This window comes from Temnothorax nylanderi, unplaced genomic scaffold (assembly GCF_030848795.1).
Source record: "Temnothorax nylanderi isolate EJ_2023f unplaced genomic scaffold, tnyl_v1.0 TNYL_tig0132_pilon, whole genome shotgun sequence".
Classification (NCBI taxonomy): Eukaryota; Metazoa; Arthropoda; class Insecta; order Hymenoptera; family Formicidae; genus Temnothorax; species Temnothorax nylanderi.
In genome coordinates, this window is record NW_027249194.1 from 104,960 (window position 1) to 125,016 (window position 20,057).

At 43.0% G+C, this 20,057-nt stretch overlaps 1 protein-coding gene across 4 annotated transcripts in view; it reads right to left on the reverse strand.

The window, feature by feature from the left end:
• LOC139776922 (paired box protein Pax-6) overlaps positions 1 to 20,057 on the reverse strand; it is a 354,486-nt gene that overhangs the window by 33,825 nt on the left and 300,604 nt on the right. For all 4 annotated transcript variants that reach the window (XR_011719228.1, XM_071713966.1, XM_071713967.1 and 1 more), the window contains 2 exons: positions 7,408 to 7,598; positions 6,997 to 7,106 (listed from right to left, as the gene is read on the reverse strand). Coding sequence is in view for 3 of the 4 variants with exons in the window: in XM_071713966.1 (XP_071570067.1) it covers positions 6,997 to 7,106; positions 7,408 to 7,598 (301 nt within the window). In the remaining variant the exon portion in view is untranslated. The remainder of the gene's footprint in view (positions 1 to 6,996; positions 7,107 to 7,407; positions 7,599 to 20,057) is intronic.

Genomic DNA, 20,057 nt, shown 5'->3' on the forward strand with positions numbered 1-20,057 from the left:
AACTTGTGAAAAGGAATGACGATTAAATATAAAAATAGAAGAAAAAATATTTCCGTCTTCAGTAAGAAAAGGATCATTTTGTTTATAAAAGACCTATTATCGAACACTCTGTATGTGACTTATTGTTAGCCAGCAATTTCGCTTGGCAGAATCCCCGTAACATCCATACATTTTCCCACGTAAGCCAGAAATTCGCGATGCATTGGAAAGTTAATCCTCTCGCTGCAAGCAGGGGTGCGCGCACGAAAAAAAGCGTTCACACGCGCGACGAGTTTATTTCCCTCTTTTTTCCTTCTAAAATCGCGTTCTGCCGCAAAATTTCGCGCGATTTCGGCCCGACACGAGTCGACAGCCTAAATTTCCCGTATCGTCACGAGTGCGGTGAAGTTGATATCGCGCCGGCGATTTTGCACAGTGGAATATCGGGCACAAAGGGGATTATGACGATTCGATCCCCGGGGATTACCTCCGAATACTATCTCAAACGCGATAGAAGAGAGAGGATCGGCGTATTGTTTTCGATACGCAAATCTCAACAGGAATTTGCACAACTAGCACGAAAGAGAGAGAGAGAGAGAGAGAGAGAGAGAGAGAGAGAGGGGGGAGAGAGAGAGAGAGAGAGAGAGAGAGAGAAAGAGGAATAGAGATAGAGAGCCGCTGTACATTATTAATCGACACACCTTTAGTCAGCGGAATCTAAACGTCACACCGCGTTAATTTATGGTTCATTCCGTCGTTTAAGCAAATTCATTCCTGGCAGCTTACCGTGTATTACACAATACCGTATAAATAAAGATTCGCGTAAATTAAGATCGTGAACGAACGAAAAACACCGATCGGTATGTAATTAATTGAATTCGATCGAAAAATTGTTCTTGAAGTTTTATTTAATGCTAGTTTTTCGAGTATAAGTTGCAATTTAAATATGTTTTGCGAAAACTGTGATTACACTGAGCATTATAAATTAATCAAGTTATAAAAACATTAAAAAATTTATCTTTTATAAGATGTATTGCAAGCTTGCAAAAAAATATTTTTACCTTGCTATTTTTTAAAATTGTAATAATACGTAAGGAATAAATTTTATAAATTTTAAGGAATCAAATTTAAAGAATAAATGTCACAAAAAAACGTTGCGACCTGAGGGAAAAGAACTTTAAATTAAAAAAAAATCTATAGAGAGAAGGTGGGATAGCCAGAACACGCCGTTGCAGCGTAATGCGTAACGGCTGGCCATCTCGGCTGTTATCGAGCGTGCGTCGCGCATAACTCGCTCGCGAGGAAGTAAAGCGGAAGACAAAAGGGGAGAGCGCGTTGTGACGCGGCGTGGCGGATAGATAGGTGGATAGGTAGGTAGGTAGGTAGGTAGGTAGGTAATCCGAGACTCGACGAGAGGTCAGCCTTCGTAGATTGACGGACGCGATAAATCGAGCCACGGTGACACCGGGGCTCGAGTGACGCGTAGCGAGGCGAGGCGATGCGGACGCGACGCGACAACCCACTGACCTGCGAATCCAATGCATAGAGTTTCTCTCTCTCTCTCTCTCCTCCTAATGCTACACCAATGTACACACAGATCACCATCACGATGAGAAAGAGAGAGAGAGAGAGAGAGAGAGAGAGAGGGGGGGAAGGGGTGGAGCCTCGTAAATATTCTTGTTTATACGTTACCCACGTAATGCCCTGGCGTGCGTCGGATGCAAGGGTGTGGTATCGAATACTGGAATCCTGAAATAGAACGGACTGCGGAGCAACGTGTGCATCTGTGACGTCTCGCGCGATATATCCGGGTTAGAGCGTGGCCGTGCAACGCCGGGAAATCTTGGTCTATCGAATTTCAAACTCGATCGTAAAAATGCGGCGGCGGTGTCTGAGGATTTTCGATCGAGACCGCGGCTGTTTCGAGAAACGAGAAGATCGGTTGAGTTGCGAGAAGATGAGATATTATACGCGAAAGCATTATGCTTTGATGCTAAATGCGACTTTTACGCGCGTGGAATCTCTGTCGTCGACACGTTATCTATTCTAAAGATTTTCTTTGGGAAACAAATATCGATTTTGACGTAAATGACGTTTGACAGAGATTCGTAGCTGGCCCATTCTATTTATTCTTTTAAATTAGAATGCTAATCGTGTAATTATTTTTTAATTTTTTGGTAAGCTTTTTCAATATAATAATTTTATTTAGATTTTATTCTTTCTGCACTGTCGTATAGATAACAATTGTTTATTTTGATTCAGTCGGTACATTTCAAAGCGTCAGAAGGTTAAAAGATTAATGTACATATACAGTTTTTAAGAAGAACTCACATTATTAATGCGAATCAAAAAACGATGATGAAGAGCTGCGTTGGCGTAGCTCGGAGAGCTGGAAGAATCAGTGGCAGAACGACAGTAACAACAACAGCAACAACCAGAACGGAGGTAACCAGAGATCGCATTGTGCCGGTTGGTGATAAAAGCTGTCGCATCGTTTTGCGGTGGTGCGTATCTAACCCGGGAGAAAATTCGACAAAGAAAAACGCAGGAGACGCGGGAAAGAGAAGGAGCGAAAGAGATGACTGATGGAGAGCGAGAGATCGGGCTCGCGAGATAAAGAAGGTCGACAATAATGCCTTCGGTGCACCCTCGATCCCGTGGTACCGGGCGCAGCAGGCAGCCATTATATTGTTTTACCTCTGTATCTCGAGCGGAGATCGGCGAATATGCCGCGGAAGGCTTGAATAGGCGCGCGCCTTCGACGAACAGAAAGAGAACCCCGGAAGAAGAGACTCTCGCTCTAGGGAGGCTCGTGCTGATTGAACGAGTACGACAGGGATGCCAGTGATAAAAGCGCGTTAACTCGCCTTTCGCGACTCAGGGAGATTGAATGTGTGAGGTGCCATTAAATCCAGACCCAAAATCGTCTTCGCATTTGAACCCTGCCTTTAATCCTACGACTGACTGCTCGTATTTCGGAACTGCGAACGGAACCAGAACGGGATTAGTGTGATTAGAAGGGCTACTTTAAGATCAAGACTCGGACGAGGACCAAAAAATGGTAAAAAATCATTGACTACGATAAAATCGGCAATTGGAATTTTCGTAACGCGCGACGTGCGACTAAATTCTTTTCGCTTTATATCAATTCATTTGTATGTACGTTACATCGAAAGATTTAACACGCAATCTTCACGTAATACGGAATTTCATCATTTTATTGGCAAAAATAATATGCCGGCGATCACATTGTCCTTTCATCGTCGATATTGCCAATAATGCATTCACGTTGTTGCGTATATAGCACGCGTATCAGCAATATTGAAATCATAGAAAGGTATTCGAGATCCCGCGTTTCTCCCGCAGTGACGCCCATGCGGGGTTTGGAGATGAAAAAACAATGCTGCAACGACCCGAACCCCCTTTCGCCTCGATCACGATGGAGACCCTTTCCGCGCGCTCTCTTATCTCCTTTCTCTCTTTCTCTCTTTATCTCGCCGGTCTTCTGTCTTCTCTTTTCCCTTTCTTTATCTCCCTTTCTCTCCCGTCTGCTTGTTCCCTTCTTGCCACCCTCTGGTGAAAATTCTTCTGCATGCCTCTACGTCGTCTGGGCTCGCGCAACGCCGTACAATGCAACTCCGGGATGCATTGTGAATCAGATTCACTAGACAACCCGACGACGTCTCGACTACACGACGAGGGATGTGCGCGATGATATCTAAAATAAACTAACTGCATTTCGGAGAATGTTTCTTGAACAATGTCCCGAGGATTACCAGCGCACCGATCCCGCACGTTCGATCGCTCGATATTATTGGAAATGTGGGAGACAAGACGCGATCCATTACAGAAATAAAACATCCTTGTATGAAGATTGTAGATGCTTTGTAAAAAAAGGAACCATATTTTCCAAAAATTTAAGTGGAAATTCAAAATGGTTTTTGATTACTTGTTTCGGCTATCCTAATTACTATTTGATTCTTAGAAGTCACCTTTGATTAAAAATAATTTTAAAGATTTTTGAAAATGTTCTATAAATAAATCGCAGAAGTAAAAACAAAATATATTGTAATTATGTATTCTTTGTTAGCTTGTTCCGTATAATTCTGCTTGCACAACTAAATGATGTTAAAAAGAGTTTGCAAGAGCGGCAGAATTACCCTCACTTTCAAGGCAACTACAACTTTTTTTTCTCAGACTATTATAATTGTTTCAAGGGAAATTTATTCTGTTGATCTATTTTCCATATCTTTCTCGCTGAGAAGGAAATGAAAGTAGCAACGACGCTCTTCGACAAAAGCGCAAAAAATTAAAAAGTACGTCTGTGCCCTTGCTTGTTGGGTCTTTTAACATCAATTCTTTATAGAAAGTGCGAAGAAAGTACGTTCTTCTCCCTTTGGCGTTATAAAAGTATCGACATTATCGGGAGAACAGCTGAAGACCTAAATAACTCCCTTTGAAGAGCGCATGTACGTAGGAGAGTTCTTAGAACGATGCGACAACGAAGGGTTAGCTTTAATATACGTTGTAGCTAATTTATTAAAAGTGATCTCTATTAAAAACAAAAGTTGCATCAATGATTTTTATTCTCGACACTATCGATACAAAAAATCATTCTTTATATCATCCCTTCTATGAGTTTCCTTCATTGCCTTCATTTTATTAATAAGCATGTAGAATTTATAATTCATCATTATCTTAAAAAAAATAGCAATCACTATAGAACAATCGATCCACAGATAATGTATACGTGTACATGTTCCACAGTATATATGGTACAAGAAAGAAATAATAGTTTTAATATCACGCGAAATTTTTAAAGAAAAATAGAAATTATAATGTAGATTCCTAAGATTAAGATGTGCTGTATGAAGCAGGCCAGATCGAAAAATCTCCCTCGCTGGGAGGACGAGGGGAAACGAGCGGCGCCTGCAGCTCGCGCGATGATTGCGCCGTAATCTGCTTTCGCTTTGCTTTTCCGAGGAACGGGGGATGGCTGCCGCGTGATTGGCCGGGGGCGTCGTTGGGTCTTCCGTTTCGACCGATACATCGACAACAGTCGAGATACTTAGGGAGGATACACGCGGGGTGAGATAGATCTTCAAGGAGAGAGCGAGAGAGACGGAAAGGAAGAGGCGTCGGCAGGAAGACGAAGAGAGACGACGACGAGAGGGCGAAGGGGAGAAAGGACGGGGGTGAAACAACCCTCCTGACACGGGTTATCCTATAAACGATGCTACCCCCGCAGCAACGCATCGATAATCCGGCCCCCGGGGCCCGCATGCGGTTGAATGCTCGCAACAGTTACCATATTTGATTGCGTACCCCCTTCCTATCCTCCTCTATAAGATCGGAATATGGAATAATATGCTGTATCACGAACTAATACGGAATAATGTTCTGCACTGCAAAGATCTTGCGCTCATTACGTGACAATATGTGTTAGTTTTATGCGGGATTAACGTTATTAATATCGTTGGCAAATCGTAAAAGAATATTTTCGATTATAGAGTTGTGTGTGCGTCTAATACAGTTGCAATAATTAGTTTTGTATGATTATGTGTATAGTTATACAGGTGTCCCAGGTTTTTCCGTACAAACTTTAGTATATTCTATAAACTGAAATAAGAAAAAAATTATATATAGAGAATAAAAATATATACTATATACTACTTTTTACGAAAAAACCCGAGACATCCTACACATAGCGTGTAAGTAATTAATGATAAAATCAGTCATTGATTCATGTATAACCTATTATTGACCTATATAATAAAGAGTACAGCGTATTGCAAATTCTACAATCATTTTTTATAAGGTTTTTTTATCCCATAAGGCCAATTAATATGTAAATTAAGATGTAAATTATTTGATATTTTGAAATATTCTTTAAATTGTTATCATTACCTTTACATGCATTGGATTGTGTTTATTAATGCTTATCACTTAAGCTTGGTTCAAGGAACTTTACTAAAAAAATAAAACGCATTATAATTATACAATGCGCATTTTGTTGGAGATCTTCAATCGCATGTCGTTTCATGAAGTAATTGCAAACTATTTTGCACCTCATTGAATTCTATGTATAAGTGAACGGGATCGCAAGTCTTTCCTCGCGATCGGTAAGATCGACGGGATGAACGTCGCGATAAAGAAAAAAAGATCGAGGGAGACTGTTCTTCGCTGCTCCTGACGCACCCTGTGTCACGGGGCTATAGCAGTGGCAATGGCGGGAAAATGCGGGGGAAAGAAATCGCATGTGTTTGATGTGCCGCCAAAGAGAACACGCAGGGCGGGAGGCAAGCAGGGAGAAGGAGGGCGAGGGGGAGGAATACGCCGTCGGTGGCGGAGTAGTTTCGCGTGGGTTGGTCGGTCGACTGCAACCATGTTTCTGCGCACCCCCCTCCCCCCCATCACGAGTCGTCTCTCTCTCTCTCTCTCTCTCTCTCTCTCTCTCTCTCTCTCTCTCTCTCTCTCTCTCTCTCTCTCTCTCTCTCTCTCTCTCTCTCTCTCTCTCTCTCGTTTGTACCGTTTTGCTTCGAGTTTCTCTGTTCCTCCACGCTTCGAAGGCTGCGCTTAAACGTTACCGGAAAATTATTACCGGAAAAGCGTAGCACACACGCGTGCGGCAAACCGCGGGACCCACCGACGGAATTACATTGATATTAGTATCGTTTGGCCCGACAGATTAATTAATTAAAACGCACCTCGCCCGCCTGCCGCCTGTGGTTACTCATCCCGGACACGTATTTGCGTTTCACGCTAGCGCTTTAACAGAATATCGTGCGCCAACAATTGTCGAAGGCTTTCGTCGTGCACGCGAGCAAAGCCCTTGCTCGGCTAAATGTAGCCTTGGCCAAAAGTACTGGCCAAAGATATCTTTAACAAACTGTATAATTCAATTGAATATTTCTGAATGTCATTTCTTCGTAGCAGCCGCATCATCGAAAGATCGAGTGCGAAGAAATTCTGCACTGGAAAGCATGTCGTATAATAATTATTCAGATGTGGACTTACCTTTCTTCGCGTGCAATATATCCGCCGGATCCGGTGGCAGGGACGAACAATGACTCGGACTCAAACTAGATTGTATCGACGAAAACGGGCTTCCCGCGCTCGACGGATACCTAAGACAACGACTGCTCTCAGTAAATACACGCGCATGCTACAAATAAGATTCTATTGCAAAAATTCTTTTAAAGAAGAAAAACACTTGAATCTATTAAAAAATTCTTTTTGAATGGAAGATTTTAAAATTTTATTCATTATGTAATCAATTATTTCTCTTGTAAGTCGTAAAGTTAAGTCTTGTAAGCGAAAAATTGAAAATAAATTGGAAAATTCTTGTCATCGATTAAAGAACACGTGCTTTGCATAATACAGTTTTAACGAGCTTGTAATTTATCTGTCGATGAGCGTTAGTTTTACCAGGGATTGGGTCGTGGCCAGCCGGTGGTCTGTCCGTTTAGTAGCCTGAGTTTATCGTAAACGCTCTCCGCCGGACTGCCGGCACCGACGCCAACCCCCACGGCGCCCACCCCTTGTTGCTGCTGTTGCTGCTGCTGCCTCTGCTCTTTCTGCGCGGCCAGATTCCTCAGTACCCTGTTGATCGAGGACACCTGCAATCCAAACACACATTCGCCGATGTACAAAACAGGCTAATCGTGTTACTGGCATAATCAGGTAAACTCTCTGCGCGTTTAATAACTCTTTGATCTATAGGTCTGTTCGTTTTCGCTGCACTTCTGAACTAGTGCAATAAATTAGAATAAAAGAAAATATATTTGTTTCATTCTAACTTATTGCACTATGTTACACTAGTTGAAAAGTGCAGCGAAAACGAACAGGCCTTAGGATACATCTTGCGTTTTGATACTTTTTGCGGCAAAAATACGCACAAATAACATTTTTCATTTACTAACGAATACGAAGAAATTGAGATATTCTATCATAATAATGATAGCAATAATCAAATAAAATCATGTAGATTTACGAAAGAAGATAATATAACAACATTCAAATTAAAACTTCAATAAAGACAGGTTTAGTCGGAAATAAACACAAGATAAAGTTTAGTTGTTTGCTTGTGCTTCTACAACGTAATTCCCTAATCGCATTTTTACTTTCGTTTTAAGTTTATACATTCTCTTTCTTTCTTCCGTTTTAAAATTTTAGACAGCAAAGAAACGCGTGGAGAGATTTCTTTTCTAAGGACGATCTTTGGAGGATCACCGAACGATGGTTCAGGAGAGTTGCTTTTTCTCTCTCTCCTCTTCCCGATAGTATCGGATTTATTATAAACACGAAGTGTGCGGAGAGTGATGAAGATCCTCCGGGAAGGAGGGAGCAAAGCGGGTAGGCGCTTCTGCCCGATGAAATGCGACGAGAGCGGTAATTAAAACGATGCGGTGAGCGGCTGCCGGCGTAGCGCATTGCACGAGGGAGTTAATTACCTCCGCCTTCAATTATATCCGTCTCCGCGCCACTCCAAGGGGACTTGGCTTCTGCCGACGTAAGTACGTAAGCACTCGCGTGTTCGCGGTGCGGGTTAACGCTCGATACGCACGCATCTCCGCGACCGAAATTCACGCGATCGCTCTTAACTCTTAACTCTTAAGTGGGCGTCGCAATACTGATAATGTCACAATGTATCACGTTCGCAATATCAAGTTTTCAACGGGAAACAAGGTTCGCGTTGCGTACGATTCTACGTCATTATAAAAAGTTATTAAGATTTCATACATTATTAATTTATTTATTTCTAATTTATTTCTAATCCCTTTTAAAACATATTTGAACGTACTTATCTTTAATTTCTCTTCAATTCTCATCTGCTTTCTTAATCTTTCCCACTTGCACTAAAAAGTTGAAGATTCACGAATATTATTTTTCAGAGTAATATTATTTGATTTTTGTTTAGAAATAATTTTTATTTAATCGTACTCTCGCGCAAAACGAAAACAAAATGTTAAAAGTCGAGCTTTTTGTTTGCGACATTATACGAAATGATCTATTTTGCGCGTGTATACGCGAATGTGAGCGCGATGAAATATCTACGGGCGCGCGAAGAATTTACGATCTCCTAAAGACAGGGTCGCTCTTTTTATTTTCGTATCTTTTATTTGTCTTCTTCCGCGGGCTGCGTTCGTCGCTTCTGTCACTTACAGCTCGTATAAATCCCGACGGAGCCGTAAAAGAATTCTCACGAAACTAAAGCGGCAAGTCCTCTTGCTGCCGATAGTTTCGCAATTTATTTCCTTACACTCTTGTATTATGCCACGCACGTCGCGGCAAGCGACGCTGTATTAAGGACATACCTAGTATAGTATAAAACGACGAATTTTTCAATTCCTTTGTTCGTCGTTAAGATTGAGAATTAATGCGTTCATGAAAGTTCTCTGTCTCTCAATATGAGACTTGATTGAGAAACAAATGCGGCAATGTAATTCTTGGAAGCAGCGTATTTGTAACATAATAAATATGATAAATTATTATAAAGCGTTCTTTAACTTTAAGAACAATGCCTAATTTTTCTTTGCAAATCGTGAGTAAATGTTTTTTAGTTCCATACTTGGCGACCCGCTTAAAACAAAGCAAACTGCAATTAGTCACTTGTATGAACTTAACACTCTTCAGGATTTCGATGTAATCGATAAAATTCCGATCCTCTTTCGCGCTTAATGCAACCTATCAGTCGGTAAATCTGTTATTGGAGTGAAGGTAAATGGGCCCGAAACACCCGGTAGATAATCATGATTATCTGTCGCATCTTGATTACGTTTTATTGCACGCGTCGGATCAAAAGGCGGGACGAGACACGCGAGAAATAAACCGGACGACGGCGGTACCGAGCGACAGAATGCCGGATCGGTCATAGGAGATATTCGTTCCCCGGGGTTTGTTAGACCCGATGTCAGGGTACCACAGCGTTGAAACGAGCTGACATCTCGGACCCACCACCGGAGCGGAGCGTCATCCCCCTCGGCGCCCATGACGGCCACCATCACCACCACAACCGCACGATCTCGTCGTGTCTCTCCGCCGCTGACGCGAAAGAGACGTCACCGGCACTCACCCCTCGTCTTGTCGCCAACATCTACCGATGTCCGAAACATCCTGCCTTCACGTACCTCCGAAGATTCAAATGCCTTCCGTCAGCAAATTAACAACTCCGTGACGTAGAAAGGGGGGATCGAATAGATGACCGATACATGACGAGCCGAGATCGAAAATACTTCATTATGCTTCATTTACGTCCGACTTAAAAAAAATGCATTATTTTATGCGTATGGCTGATTATTTCATAAATACAAAATAAAAAGGTGTACATAAAATAGAAAGCATAATGTCGCTTTTCTTGACTTTATGTCGTTATTTTTTATTTCGATGATATTGCGATTCTTTGAGATTGGTATGAAATCGTACTTGTATCACGTGCTTATCAGAGCGCGGAAATCCACGCAATCTTCAGGCAAGCCGGTACCTCGATGATTTTAAGCCGCGTCTGTGAAGTTGGCCGATGTCAAAACCGATTCACAATGAAAAAAAGTCGTTGTCGCGCACAAAGAAGCACTTGGCGACAAAGCCAGAAACCCAACGAACGACGGCTGCCTGTCAAGGGACAATCGGCGCCTCGCGTGACATCGAGTGTCCGGGCTGTTTGACCGTTTTTTGATTGACGTCAAACCGCAAATATCGTGCTGGCTGCGCCTCAATCGTTGCGATATATTTACGACGTGTGTCACCCGCGTCATTATTCGTGGAGATCGTTGTGCCGTGGAAATCGACACCACAATGAGCCCGCTTTTGTGGCGTGCCAAGCAGGCGCTTTACGAAACTACCAAGCACTTCCATACCGCGACACTTCCTCCTCAGACTGATCTCGAAAGTGGAAAGTTCTTCTAGACATATATATATATACGTATATAAGCTACCCCACTTCTGCATTAAATTTTAATGACGGATTGTTTTTGCCTTTAGAGCTGACTTTTATGAAACGCTTCAAAGATATACGAATGGAGAGGCTGCCAACAAAAGCGGACTCTCAATTTAAATTCAAACGGACCTTGGTTCCTCAAAATATAAAAATTGGAAACAAACGCACTGCTTTGGAAGCTATTTATTAGTCGAAATTAATTCAGTGTTGCTTTAAACGTTGGCGTTTCATCCGAAAGGATCGGACGGATAATGAAAGACACGCGAGACGAGGACTCGCGGCGTTTTATTGGCTCATCGTTGACAATGGGATTCCCGACACATTTTTGCACGGATACAGCGTCGCGCGATGTGATACGCGAATAGCATAAAAGGAACGTAGATATTATCCTTCATCCGTATATGCGCGGGCCCGCACAAAGGCGGACACGCGACGAGGGCTGGAAACGCGGCGCAAAGAGGAAGAAGCCCGGCATCGGATCGATGAAATTAGCATGAAGCGTGAAGAGCTCGAGGGTGGTCGATCTCTTAAAAAGGGTGTTGAATAGAGACGTCATAATATTGCTCTCACGTGACACCTTCGCGATGGTTGTCCGACGGGAAATCTTTTTCGCCGCGAAAATCAGCGGAGTACTATTTCCATCAGAAAATCGCGGCATAAAAACTTTTGCGAAACATATCGTAAATTGTAGCGGTTAATATCTCTTTTACGATACTCGCGGCTCTTTCTGGAGATAAAACGAGTTAATTTAGGATTTATAAGGAATATATAATCTTTATATTTACAAACATAAAGAAAATAATCTATATGATAATACATCTCTTTATAGATATATAACATATTATTATCATTTAATTTTCAACACAGGAAGAGTTTCTATGAAATTATTACAGTTTATTATTTCTCGTATTCTTGTTTTCTAAAAAGAAAGGAAATAACTTCTTCAATGTATTTAAGATTAATATACATATATATACTTATAGGTCTAATATAGGTCTAATATATTTTTTATAAGAATTTAGAAGAAATATAATCTGTATTTACAAATATAATAAATTGCTTATAAGGACATGTAAGTATTTAATCTATATTTATATAAGTAATATAATCTTTCCGGCAAAATAAAGTTCCCTCTTCCTTTCTTTCCCTTCAATCTTTGATTTTGTCTTTTTGCGTCCGAAAAAATTTCCGGGTGTGTGCCTCTCATTAAAATTTATTTGCTCAGAGCATAAGCTACTTATTTCTTATATTGTGACTTATATGTCTCGGTTGTGATGCGTAAAATCTGACTTCATCGAATGCACGTAACATTTTTTAATCGTGTATCGTGATATCATGGCGACGTTAAAGTGTAGAACGTATACGCAATAGTGCGTGTGTTATCTTTTAACGCAAAGGGACTGGGTGCAAACGAAGAGCGCGGCTGCAATTTTTACGAGTGCTTATTCGCGGTAGTCGCGTATTTCCTGCCTGGGCTCGTTCATATGTACGAGTCGAGGGTGTTAACCGTGAAGAGAGCGGAAGAACACGAAGGGCGCCACGACTTTCTCTTTCCCTCTCTCCATTCAGACTACTTCCGTTATCCTGGGGGTCCGAACGAGCCTGCTGTACAGCACGGCTTTATTATCGCGAAAACATCCTGGAAATAATGGCCGGGCGATTCGACACGCGTAATCAGCAGCACTTCATAAAACTTATTCAAAAGTCAAGTCGAGTACGCTTTGGAAGACACATAAATGCAGTCGCGAGTGCATTAATCCTAAATACGTTGAAGGGGTGTAACCCTTTTCTTTTTAGGGAACAAAAAGAACGCGAGAAATAATAAACTATAATAATTTCATGGAAATTCTTCTTAAAAATTAAATAACAATAATAAAGAGGATATCAAAAACATCAATTTTCTAAATTTATCACGTTTCATGTTATTATATTAAGGAATAGAAAAGTTCTCTCTCTATGGCAAGAGATGTAAAACGTGATGAGGTTTTTTATGATTCTTCAAACGCATCGACGGCATCATAATCTTTTAAATGTCGTTAATAAATTTTCAAACGTCACGCTAATGTTACACAAACTAATTATATTTCCTGCTTGTATTCTTGAATGCTGACACGACGAGATTTTAAAGCGAAGAGTAGCACGATAAATTAAATCCGCGATAATCGGCTTTGAACGTGAATGCGGACGGAGATGGGCACTGTGAAAATCTATGGTCTCCATTGACACGGCGCGTTAATCGGGGCTTACACATTACTCGCGCATTATATATATATATCTCTGCGCTTCCTATGCGCGTGTTTGATATTTGAAACGGAGGCTACGGGGGTGCGACGACACATCGGCACGTGCTGACGACATTCTCTGTGCATGTATAACGTATGCGCGAGCCGAAAGTGAGCAAAATGCCATAACCTGTCATTAAGTCACCCCTCTTGGTCGCACGTAGATCGAGGGATGCGATCGGTGGATGCGAGCATCGAAATCACGGGTTCTGAGCTTCCTGTATCGAAATGATAAGTGTATCATACGTATATACCTTTCCCTCTGTGGCCACGATTTTAAACAAGATTTCTCTGATCGTATTGCAGCTTGGCTATTTTTTGCAGATGCCTAAAATGTACTTGTTACAATTTACTATATGTATAAATGTACTGTAGTCTTTGATTGAGTATTTTGTTGAGGATTTTTATATGAAATAAAACAATGGCATATGTAATGTGTAGTAAATTTTTTTGATAAAATTCTCAAAATTCGTTAATCAAAGATTGCAGTAAATTGTAATAAACACTAAAATAAGACATATAGGAATCGCGAAAATAGATGTAATATTCGAAATTTCTCTTTTCTCTTTTGGAATCGACGCCGCGACAATCGCCAGAGCACGATGCTGGTTGTTGCAGGAAAGAAAGGCGCGCGATTTCTCGGAGATTATTCGCAATTACGATCGTGACCAATTCGGAGATCCGAAAAAGTGCGGTAACAGGCGCGCCACGCGCCGATAGGTACCGGGGATCTAGTATAAATTCTGCAACCCTCTGCAATAGCGCGTACAAAGAGTCACCACCCCAGTTCGCGTGGGAAATTCGGCTGGGATCAGGATTGGAGACGAAGAAAAAAAAACTACGCGCGATAGAAAGAGAGAAACGTACAGGCTGACGTCTCTATTATGCGCGTTTGTGACAGACTAGCGGGCCCCAGTTAATTCGATCTGATAACTCGAAATATTCATGTCGCACCTTCGTTCGCTGGGGCGAATAATAGATCAGCGTGTGTGCTCTCTCGATTACAAATACTACAGTTTATCTCGTCATCTATCTTTTCATTTCATCTTATTATTTTACAGAAAAGTTGTAAAAAATTTCAGAGTTGCTCAACAGAAACGTGAGTTTACAATATATATTATATTTTATATACTTAATATATTGTATATAAAATTATATATATAATTATTACGTAACAAGACTACATTTTTCCTCAAACACACCAGTTAAAAAATTCTGCATAGCTTTGTCATTGTAAGGAGGATAAAAAGAAAAGTAACTCATCCAAAACCTAGAATGTTATTAAATACTTCAAAACCACCACTTCATGAAGAACGCGGTAATTTAAACTAGAATTTGTAATTAACAGTGGAAGATGCAATTATCATTACCTTTTAAATCAAAAGTTTGAGATATAGTGGAATAGCATAAAACGTGCGAACGAGGCGCGAAAGTATCCAAGCCAATTCCAGGCGACGGAGATGATTCCGCCCGGTGTATCGTTATCTCGCGAGCCATTATTCCAGAAGTTATCATAGTAGGTTTGATTTATCGCGTGAACCGCCAAGAAACTTGGTGCGGTCCCTAGCCCCACGTCGTGGATCGTATTCCAGCAGGGTGGCGGAATATTATCGGTGAAGAGGAAGAGAAGAGTAAGGTTATCGCAATGTGAGACGTATGAAACGAATGAAAAATAAAATAGAATTGCATGTAACAAAAACTGTGATTATTAAAAATTGTGATCGCAACATGGTGAAAAAATGTATATCTATTTTATGATAAAAAATGACAAATACATATGTATTAATTGCGATATATTTACCGTAGAAGATTTGCTACATAATAAAAAATTCATTCGCGATTAAGTATATATATTTATGGGTGGTCATGTACGGCGTACCGAAAGCGAGAGGTTGGGAGAAAAGAGTCGAATGGTCGTGCGGGCAAGATACAAATTACATTTAAATAGAAGCCAAGAGGAACGCGCGGTATTCGCAATTTAAACAGAAAGAGCCGCAGAGAGAGTGAAACGGACCAGAGAGGGGAAGAGAATGGGGGAGAGGGAGGGAGAAAGAGAGAGAGAGAGGGAGAGAGAGAGAGAGAGAGAGAGAGAGAGAGAGAGAGAGGGGGGGGCGGGGTGGCGTATTTCAAAATACGACGACGGCGGAAAAAGGATAGGAGGAACGAAAGGGAGAAAGAGGCACGGGATAAGAGAGTTGGTTGGAAGACAGAAGAGGAGGGTGTCTGATGCCACGTATAATCACAGCTTTTAATCTGGAACGGCCGAGGGCTTCTCTCTTTCTCTCGACGATATAAGGGCTACCTTAAAGGCTGTGAAGGGGTGGCGGCGACTCACCGCCGCCGGTAGCGCCTGTCCAAGAGGGGCACTCGGTATTTAGCAGCGCACCGGGGGTTCTCTCGGATAGCACGGGGGTGGCGTGGACGCCACGCGTCGCGCGTTATTGCCTCCTTTCGGACGAGTATGACGAACGAAGCACTAGCAGCACCAATCCCCCCTGACCCCTCAAACTCTTGCGATCCATGACTGGCGAATGATGGTTAGTGAGGCACGGCAGGAAGGGAGGGATACCTCGGTTTCGCAGAGAGGTTGCCACGTGCGCCAACATTTAACAAACTTGCCACGCGTTCAAACCGGTGGCGACGAACGTTTAATGTAAAAACTAATGAAGGAAAATGAACAATTGAAATTGGTAATTGTCTGTAACATCTTAAAGATTAAGTGGTTCCTTTGATTTTAATCCACGATATCGAGAAACAATGATTTTTGAGGAAATGGCAGTATTATAGATGTATTATAGATGCACATTTTTCACATTTCGTGAATCTTTAACGAATCGACGACGTATACCGCAGTACCGATCGAACGAAGAACCGATTCCGAACTGTCCGTACGATCTTGACAGTGAACGCGAAAGAGACGATGATCGATCAGATGGCGGATACGAGAAGCATGGCGCGTAAAGAGAGGCACAGTGTAAAAGAACGATCGAGGAATCTGGGGCCTTGCGGGGATATCGTGATTGCGCGTCGGTGACGCGGAGACAGGGAAAAGACGATGGCTTGAGTCGAGTAACGGGCGGTGAGACCGCGCACCAGTCTTTAAAAAAAAAGGGAACTCGGCCACTCGGAGGGAGATCTCAGCGTCCGATAGTCACCGCTGAGAGAACGACGCGGAAGACAATCAAGGCTGGGAAGGCTGAAAGTCGATATCCTTCGGCCGCATCGGGCCGTGTGTAGTCCACGTACAACGAGCGTCGTTTACGAACGAAGCGACAACGACGATGACGGCAAACGCCCGGGCTGGTAAGATCGCCGATCGCTCTGATCGGACGAGACAGCCGGTGCACGGTGGATGAACTCGAACAGCAATGGCTGGAGTACGGTATAGAGTTGCGAGAGTAGTCAGCGACTAAAATGACGTTAACTGCTTCAACAGAGTTATTCCCTGCGTCAGGGAATCCCTCCTTTTCAACCGTACATATTTCTGTCGTCGAGCATGAAACAGTCTTTTAACCTAACATTTATTGCATTGGCCCGCAACAAAATGTTATAAATAATACGATAGATTCTTGTTCCTTTTTGTAATTGTACATGACAGAGAGAAATAGAAATGAAATGATGCTGAGACGAGGGTATAATAAGATCCGTTTAAGAGAGCGTTTTAAATCACTAAGAAACTAGAGCTGATTGGTATTCTTGACGTTAATCCGGATATTTAATCTCTCCAAGTCCGTTAACATTTCTACAATTTCCTACAACCTTATCTGGAGACTTATTGAATTCTGAAAACACTTATATCGTCTGCTACTTCGCTAACTACTTTATTAAAGAGACATTAAACTTTCACGAGTCACACATACCAACTGCTATTCCATTTGCTTTAGCGAGAGAAACATGATCGGTGATCACACTCTCATTTTAAAAATATACCGTCATAAGATTTAACTCGTGATTGAATCGACATCTCCCGTGACGTCATATTGGGACGCGAACGGCGTTTAGCAGAAGGCAGCGAGCTACACGACTTCTCCGTGACAATGGCTACGTTCTCGATGGACGCGGTAAGTAACCGCAACAATGCCGGGGGGAGACAGCTTCGGGGACGGTGGTGGAAGAACCAAAGTAATGGATGGTTCCTGGAACCCGAGGCGAGTGAATTGTTGGCCCCTGCACGTCCGCCTTGGAGACACCCTCGCCTTGCCCCGGCCGCGTAAATCAATGCACCCCTTCGTACTCTCACGCGCGCCACCAATCCCCTCGGTCTCCTCGCCCTCCTCTTTCCTCCACCTACACCACTATCTACACCGCCACCAACGTCGCCGTGGCCAACCCCTACTCTCTCTCCGGCCTCTACAATTCTCTCTCTCTCTCTCTCTCTCTCTCTCTCTCTCTCTCTCTCTCTCTCTCTCTCTCTCTCTCTCTCTCTCTCTCTCTCTCTCTCTCCCTCTCTCTCTCGCAACAGCGGCGGTCCTCTCTTCTTCGCTCTGGAGAAGGGTGAGTTAGAGGGTGTCGGAGACGTCCGGCTACTGCATTATGTATTTCTCACCGAGCCGCCACTAACTTCCACTCTTTTCCCTTCCCCTTGATTCCTCGTCCCTCAGGCGCTCCTTCTTTTCCCTTTCATCCCCCTTACCCGTTCTCCGTTCTTTCTCGGTGCTACCTTTCCGCGTTTCTCCTCCGACCGAGAACGAATCCTTCGCGTTGCTGAAGTCTTTTTTCCTCGCGCGAACCGACGTTCCTTTTAATCACCCGACCCGTCGGCGTTGGCAGAGAGGTCGGTATCGCCACAGAATTAATTTCCTACGCCTATGGACTCGCGGTCAATCCTTCGTAACAAAATAAGATAAATGCGCGCGCGAAAATTTATTATAATTCAGTTTTCGTTTAATGAATAGGAATCAAGGAATTTATTTTTTCTTATCTCGTTCAATACTTTTTTTCGCTGACATTGCAGTATGAGTGATAACGCCGATTATTTGATCTCTTAAGCGTTGTTTCGCTCGCAACGTGACACAGCAAGCCACGCACGGTGGAGTACACTCAATCAAGAGCGTTCTGCGCTTTTCGAGTACGTATAGGTGGTGACGTGTACGTAACCAAGAGGGAGACTTGTCGCAGAGATGGTCACTCGCTTAAACAATCGTCCGATTCGCTCCAACACGTGGATACAGCGTGTAAACTCGATTCTCGACCCGTCCGCCGGCGGTCGGTGACTATTAATTACAGGGACACGCTCGGCCACCGCTCGGGAAACCGTGCCATCCCACGCTCACCGTCTCTCCCATCCGTCCCCCCCTCCTCCGCCATCCCCGATTCTGTCGTGGTACCCGTGATTTTCCACCCTTGGGTCGGGGGAATGGGATACGAGGGCTGGCCGGCTGACGGCCTATATATCGCGCGATTTCGCGTACCAAAAGGGTTGGGCGGCGGTGGCGGCGGCGGTGCGGCATTGACATCCAACCAAACCCCCTTTCCTCCCGCTCCCTGCCGGATCAGACTGCCTGGAACCAGCCGGAACGACGGTGCTGGCCACCTCGACAAATGTAATCTCGTCGGCGGCAGCGGCGCTCCTCTCGCTTGACAGCGGGTTCTCCGCGGATGACGAATGTTGTCATCGAAACGCACTTTCCCCCCAAAAAATGGACGCCAGATAAATTGAATCGACGGCATCGCGTAAAATTGCCGTGAGTTCGACAGTCAAAATTGTTCACAGAAATAAAAACTACATTATATTACAACAAAGTATAAATGTTGTCTTCGAACAAAATGATACCTGAATAATGTATCCGAAGTTGACATAATTTGTGCATATTTTTAAATACTTGTGGATACGCCTTACCAGTTAATAATTAATGCCACTCCGATGTTAATCAAAGTATTATTGCTAAATAAACTCGTTTTCGCATTTTAATATCTATATTGTCAAAACCTATTCTTAATTATTTCAATGTTTGAAAATTGTAAATATATGCTGCTTTTCTCGCTTCTAAGAGCTGTAAGAATTTGGTTATAAGTAAGCAAAACACCGATTTCTTACGTCGTAAGAAAGATGCACGTGGTATAATATGGAGATTCTCGATGGGGGTGAGATGTCAACGTCAGCCCTCGATATGGACGCGCATGGCCGTGCTGGCCGGTTCAACGAATGTAATCTCGTCTTGCAGTGATGCTCCTGTGTTACGCTTCGGAAGGAAAAAGGGCTTCTTCGATTCCTCGAGAATGTATTTCGCGAATTTACTACGATTTAATAATCTTTTTTGGTCCAGTCTCTTTCATAATACCATTAATAATTTCGTATTTGCTAAATTTCTTAAAAATATGGAAAAAGTCTTATAGAAAGTGTAAAGAAATTTCCAAAAAGAGATAAACAGATCGAAACGATCGATTTGCTAATTTCTCGAGAAATCAGTGGTGATTAAGAGCTACGACTTACGCCTCTCGAGTTGCGACATGTAATTCCCGTTCTCGAATGAGAACCGCTGTTGGCATCCCGGAGCCAGTGACGCGAGTAAACCAATAACGCGTCCGCCACGCCGGGTGCCAGATTCAAATCCGGCAGGGACCGAAACGGTATTCCACGACGAAACGGATAGCGGGGCTCCGCAGGACATTTCGAATCCGTCTCCGCGTCCTGCGGGCTTTACTGGTTTGTCGAGCCATTGGCTCGATTCGGCAATTCCGCGCGCGTTCGACTTTCCCCGCGAAAGAGGACAAACGCGATCGGTCGTCTACACAATTTCGTACATGCAAAACTGTTGCTCCCGCATAATCTATTTAATCTGGCCATTGCAACACTCGCGGCGTGGCGGAGGAAAAAGCGAACGACATTTTCTCTAGATTGTTGAAGATTCGATAACGAC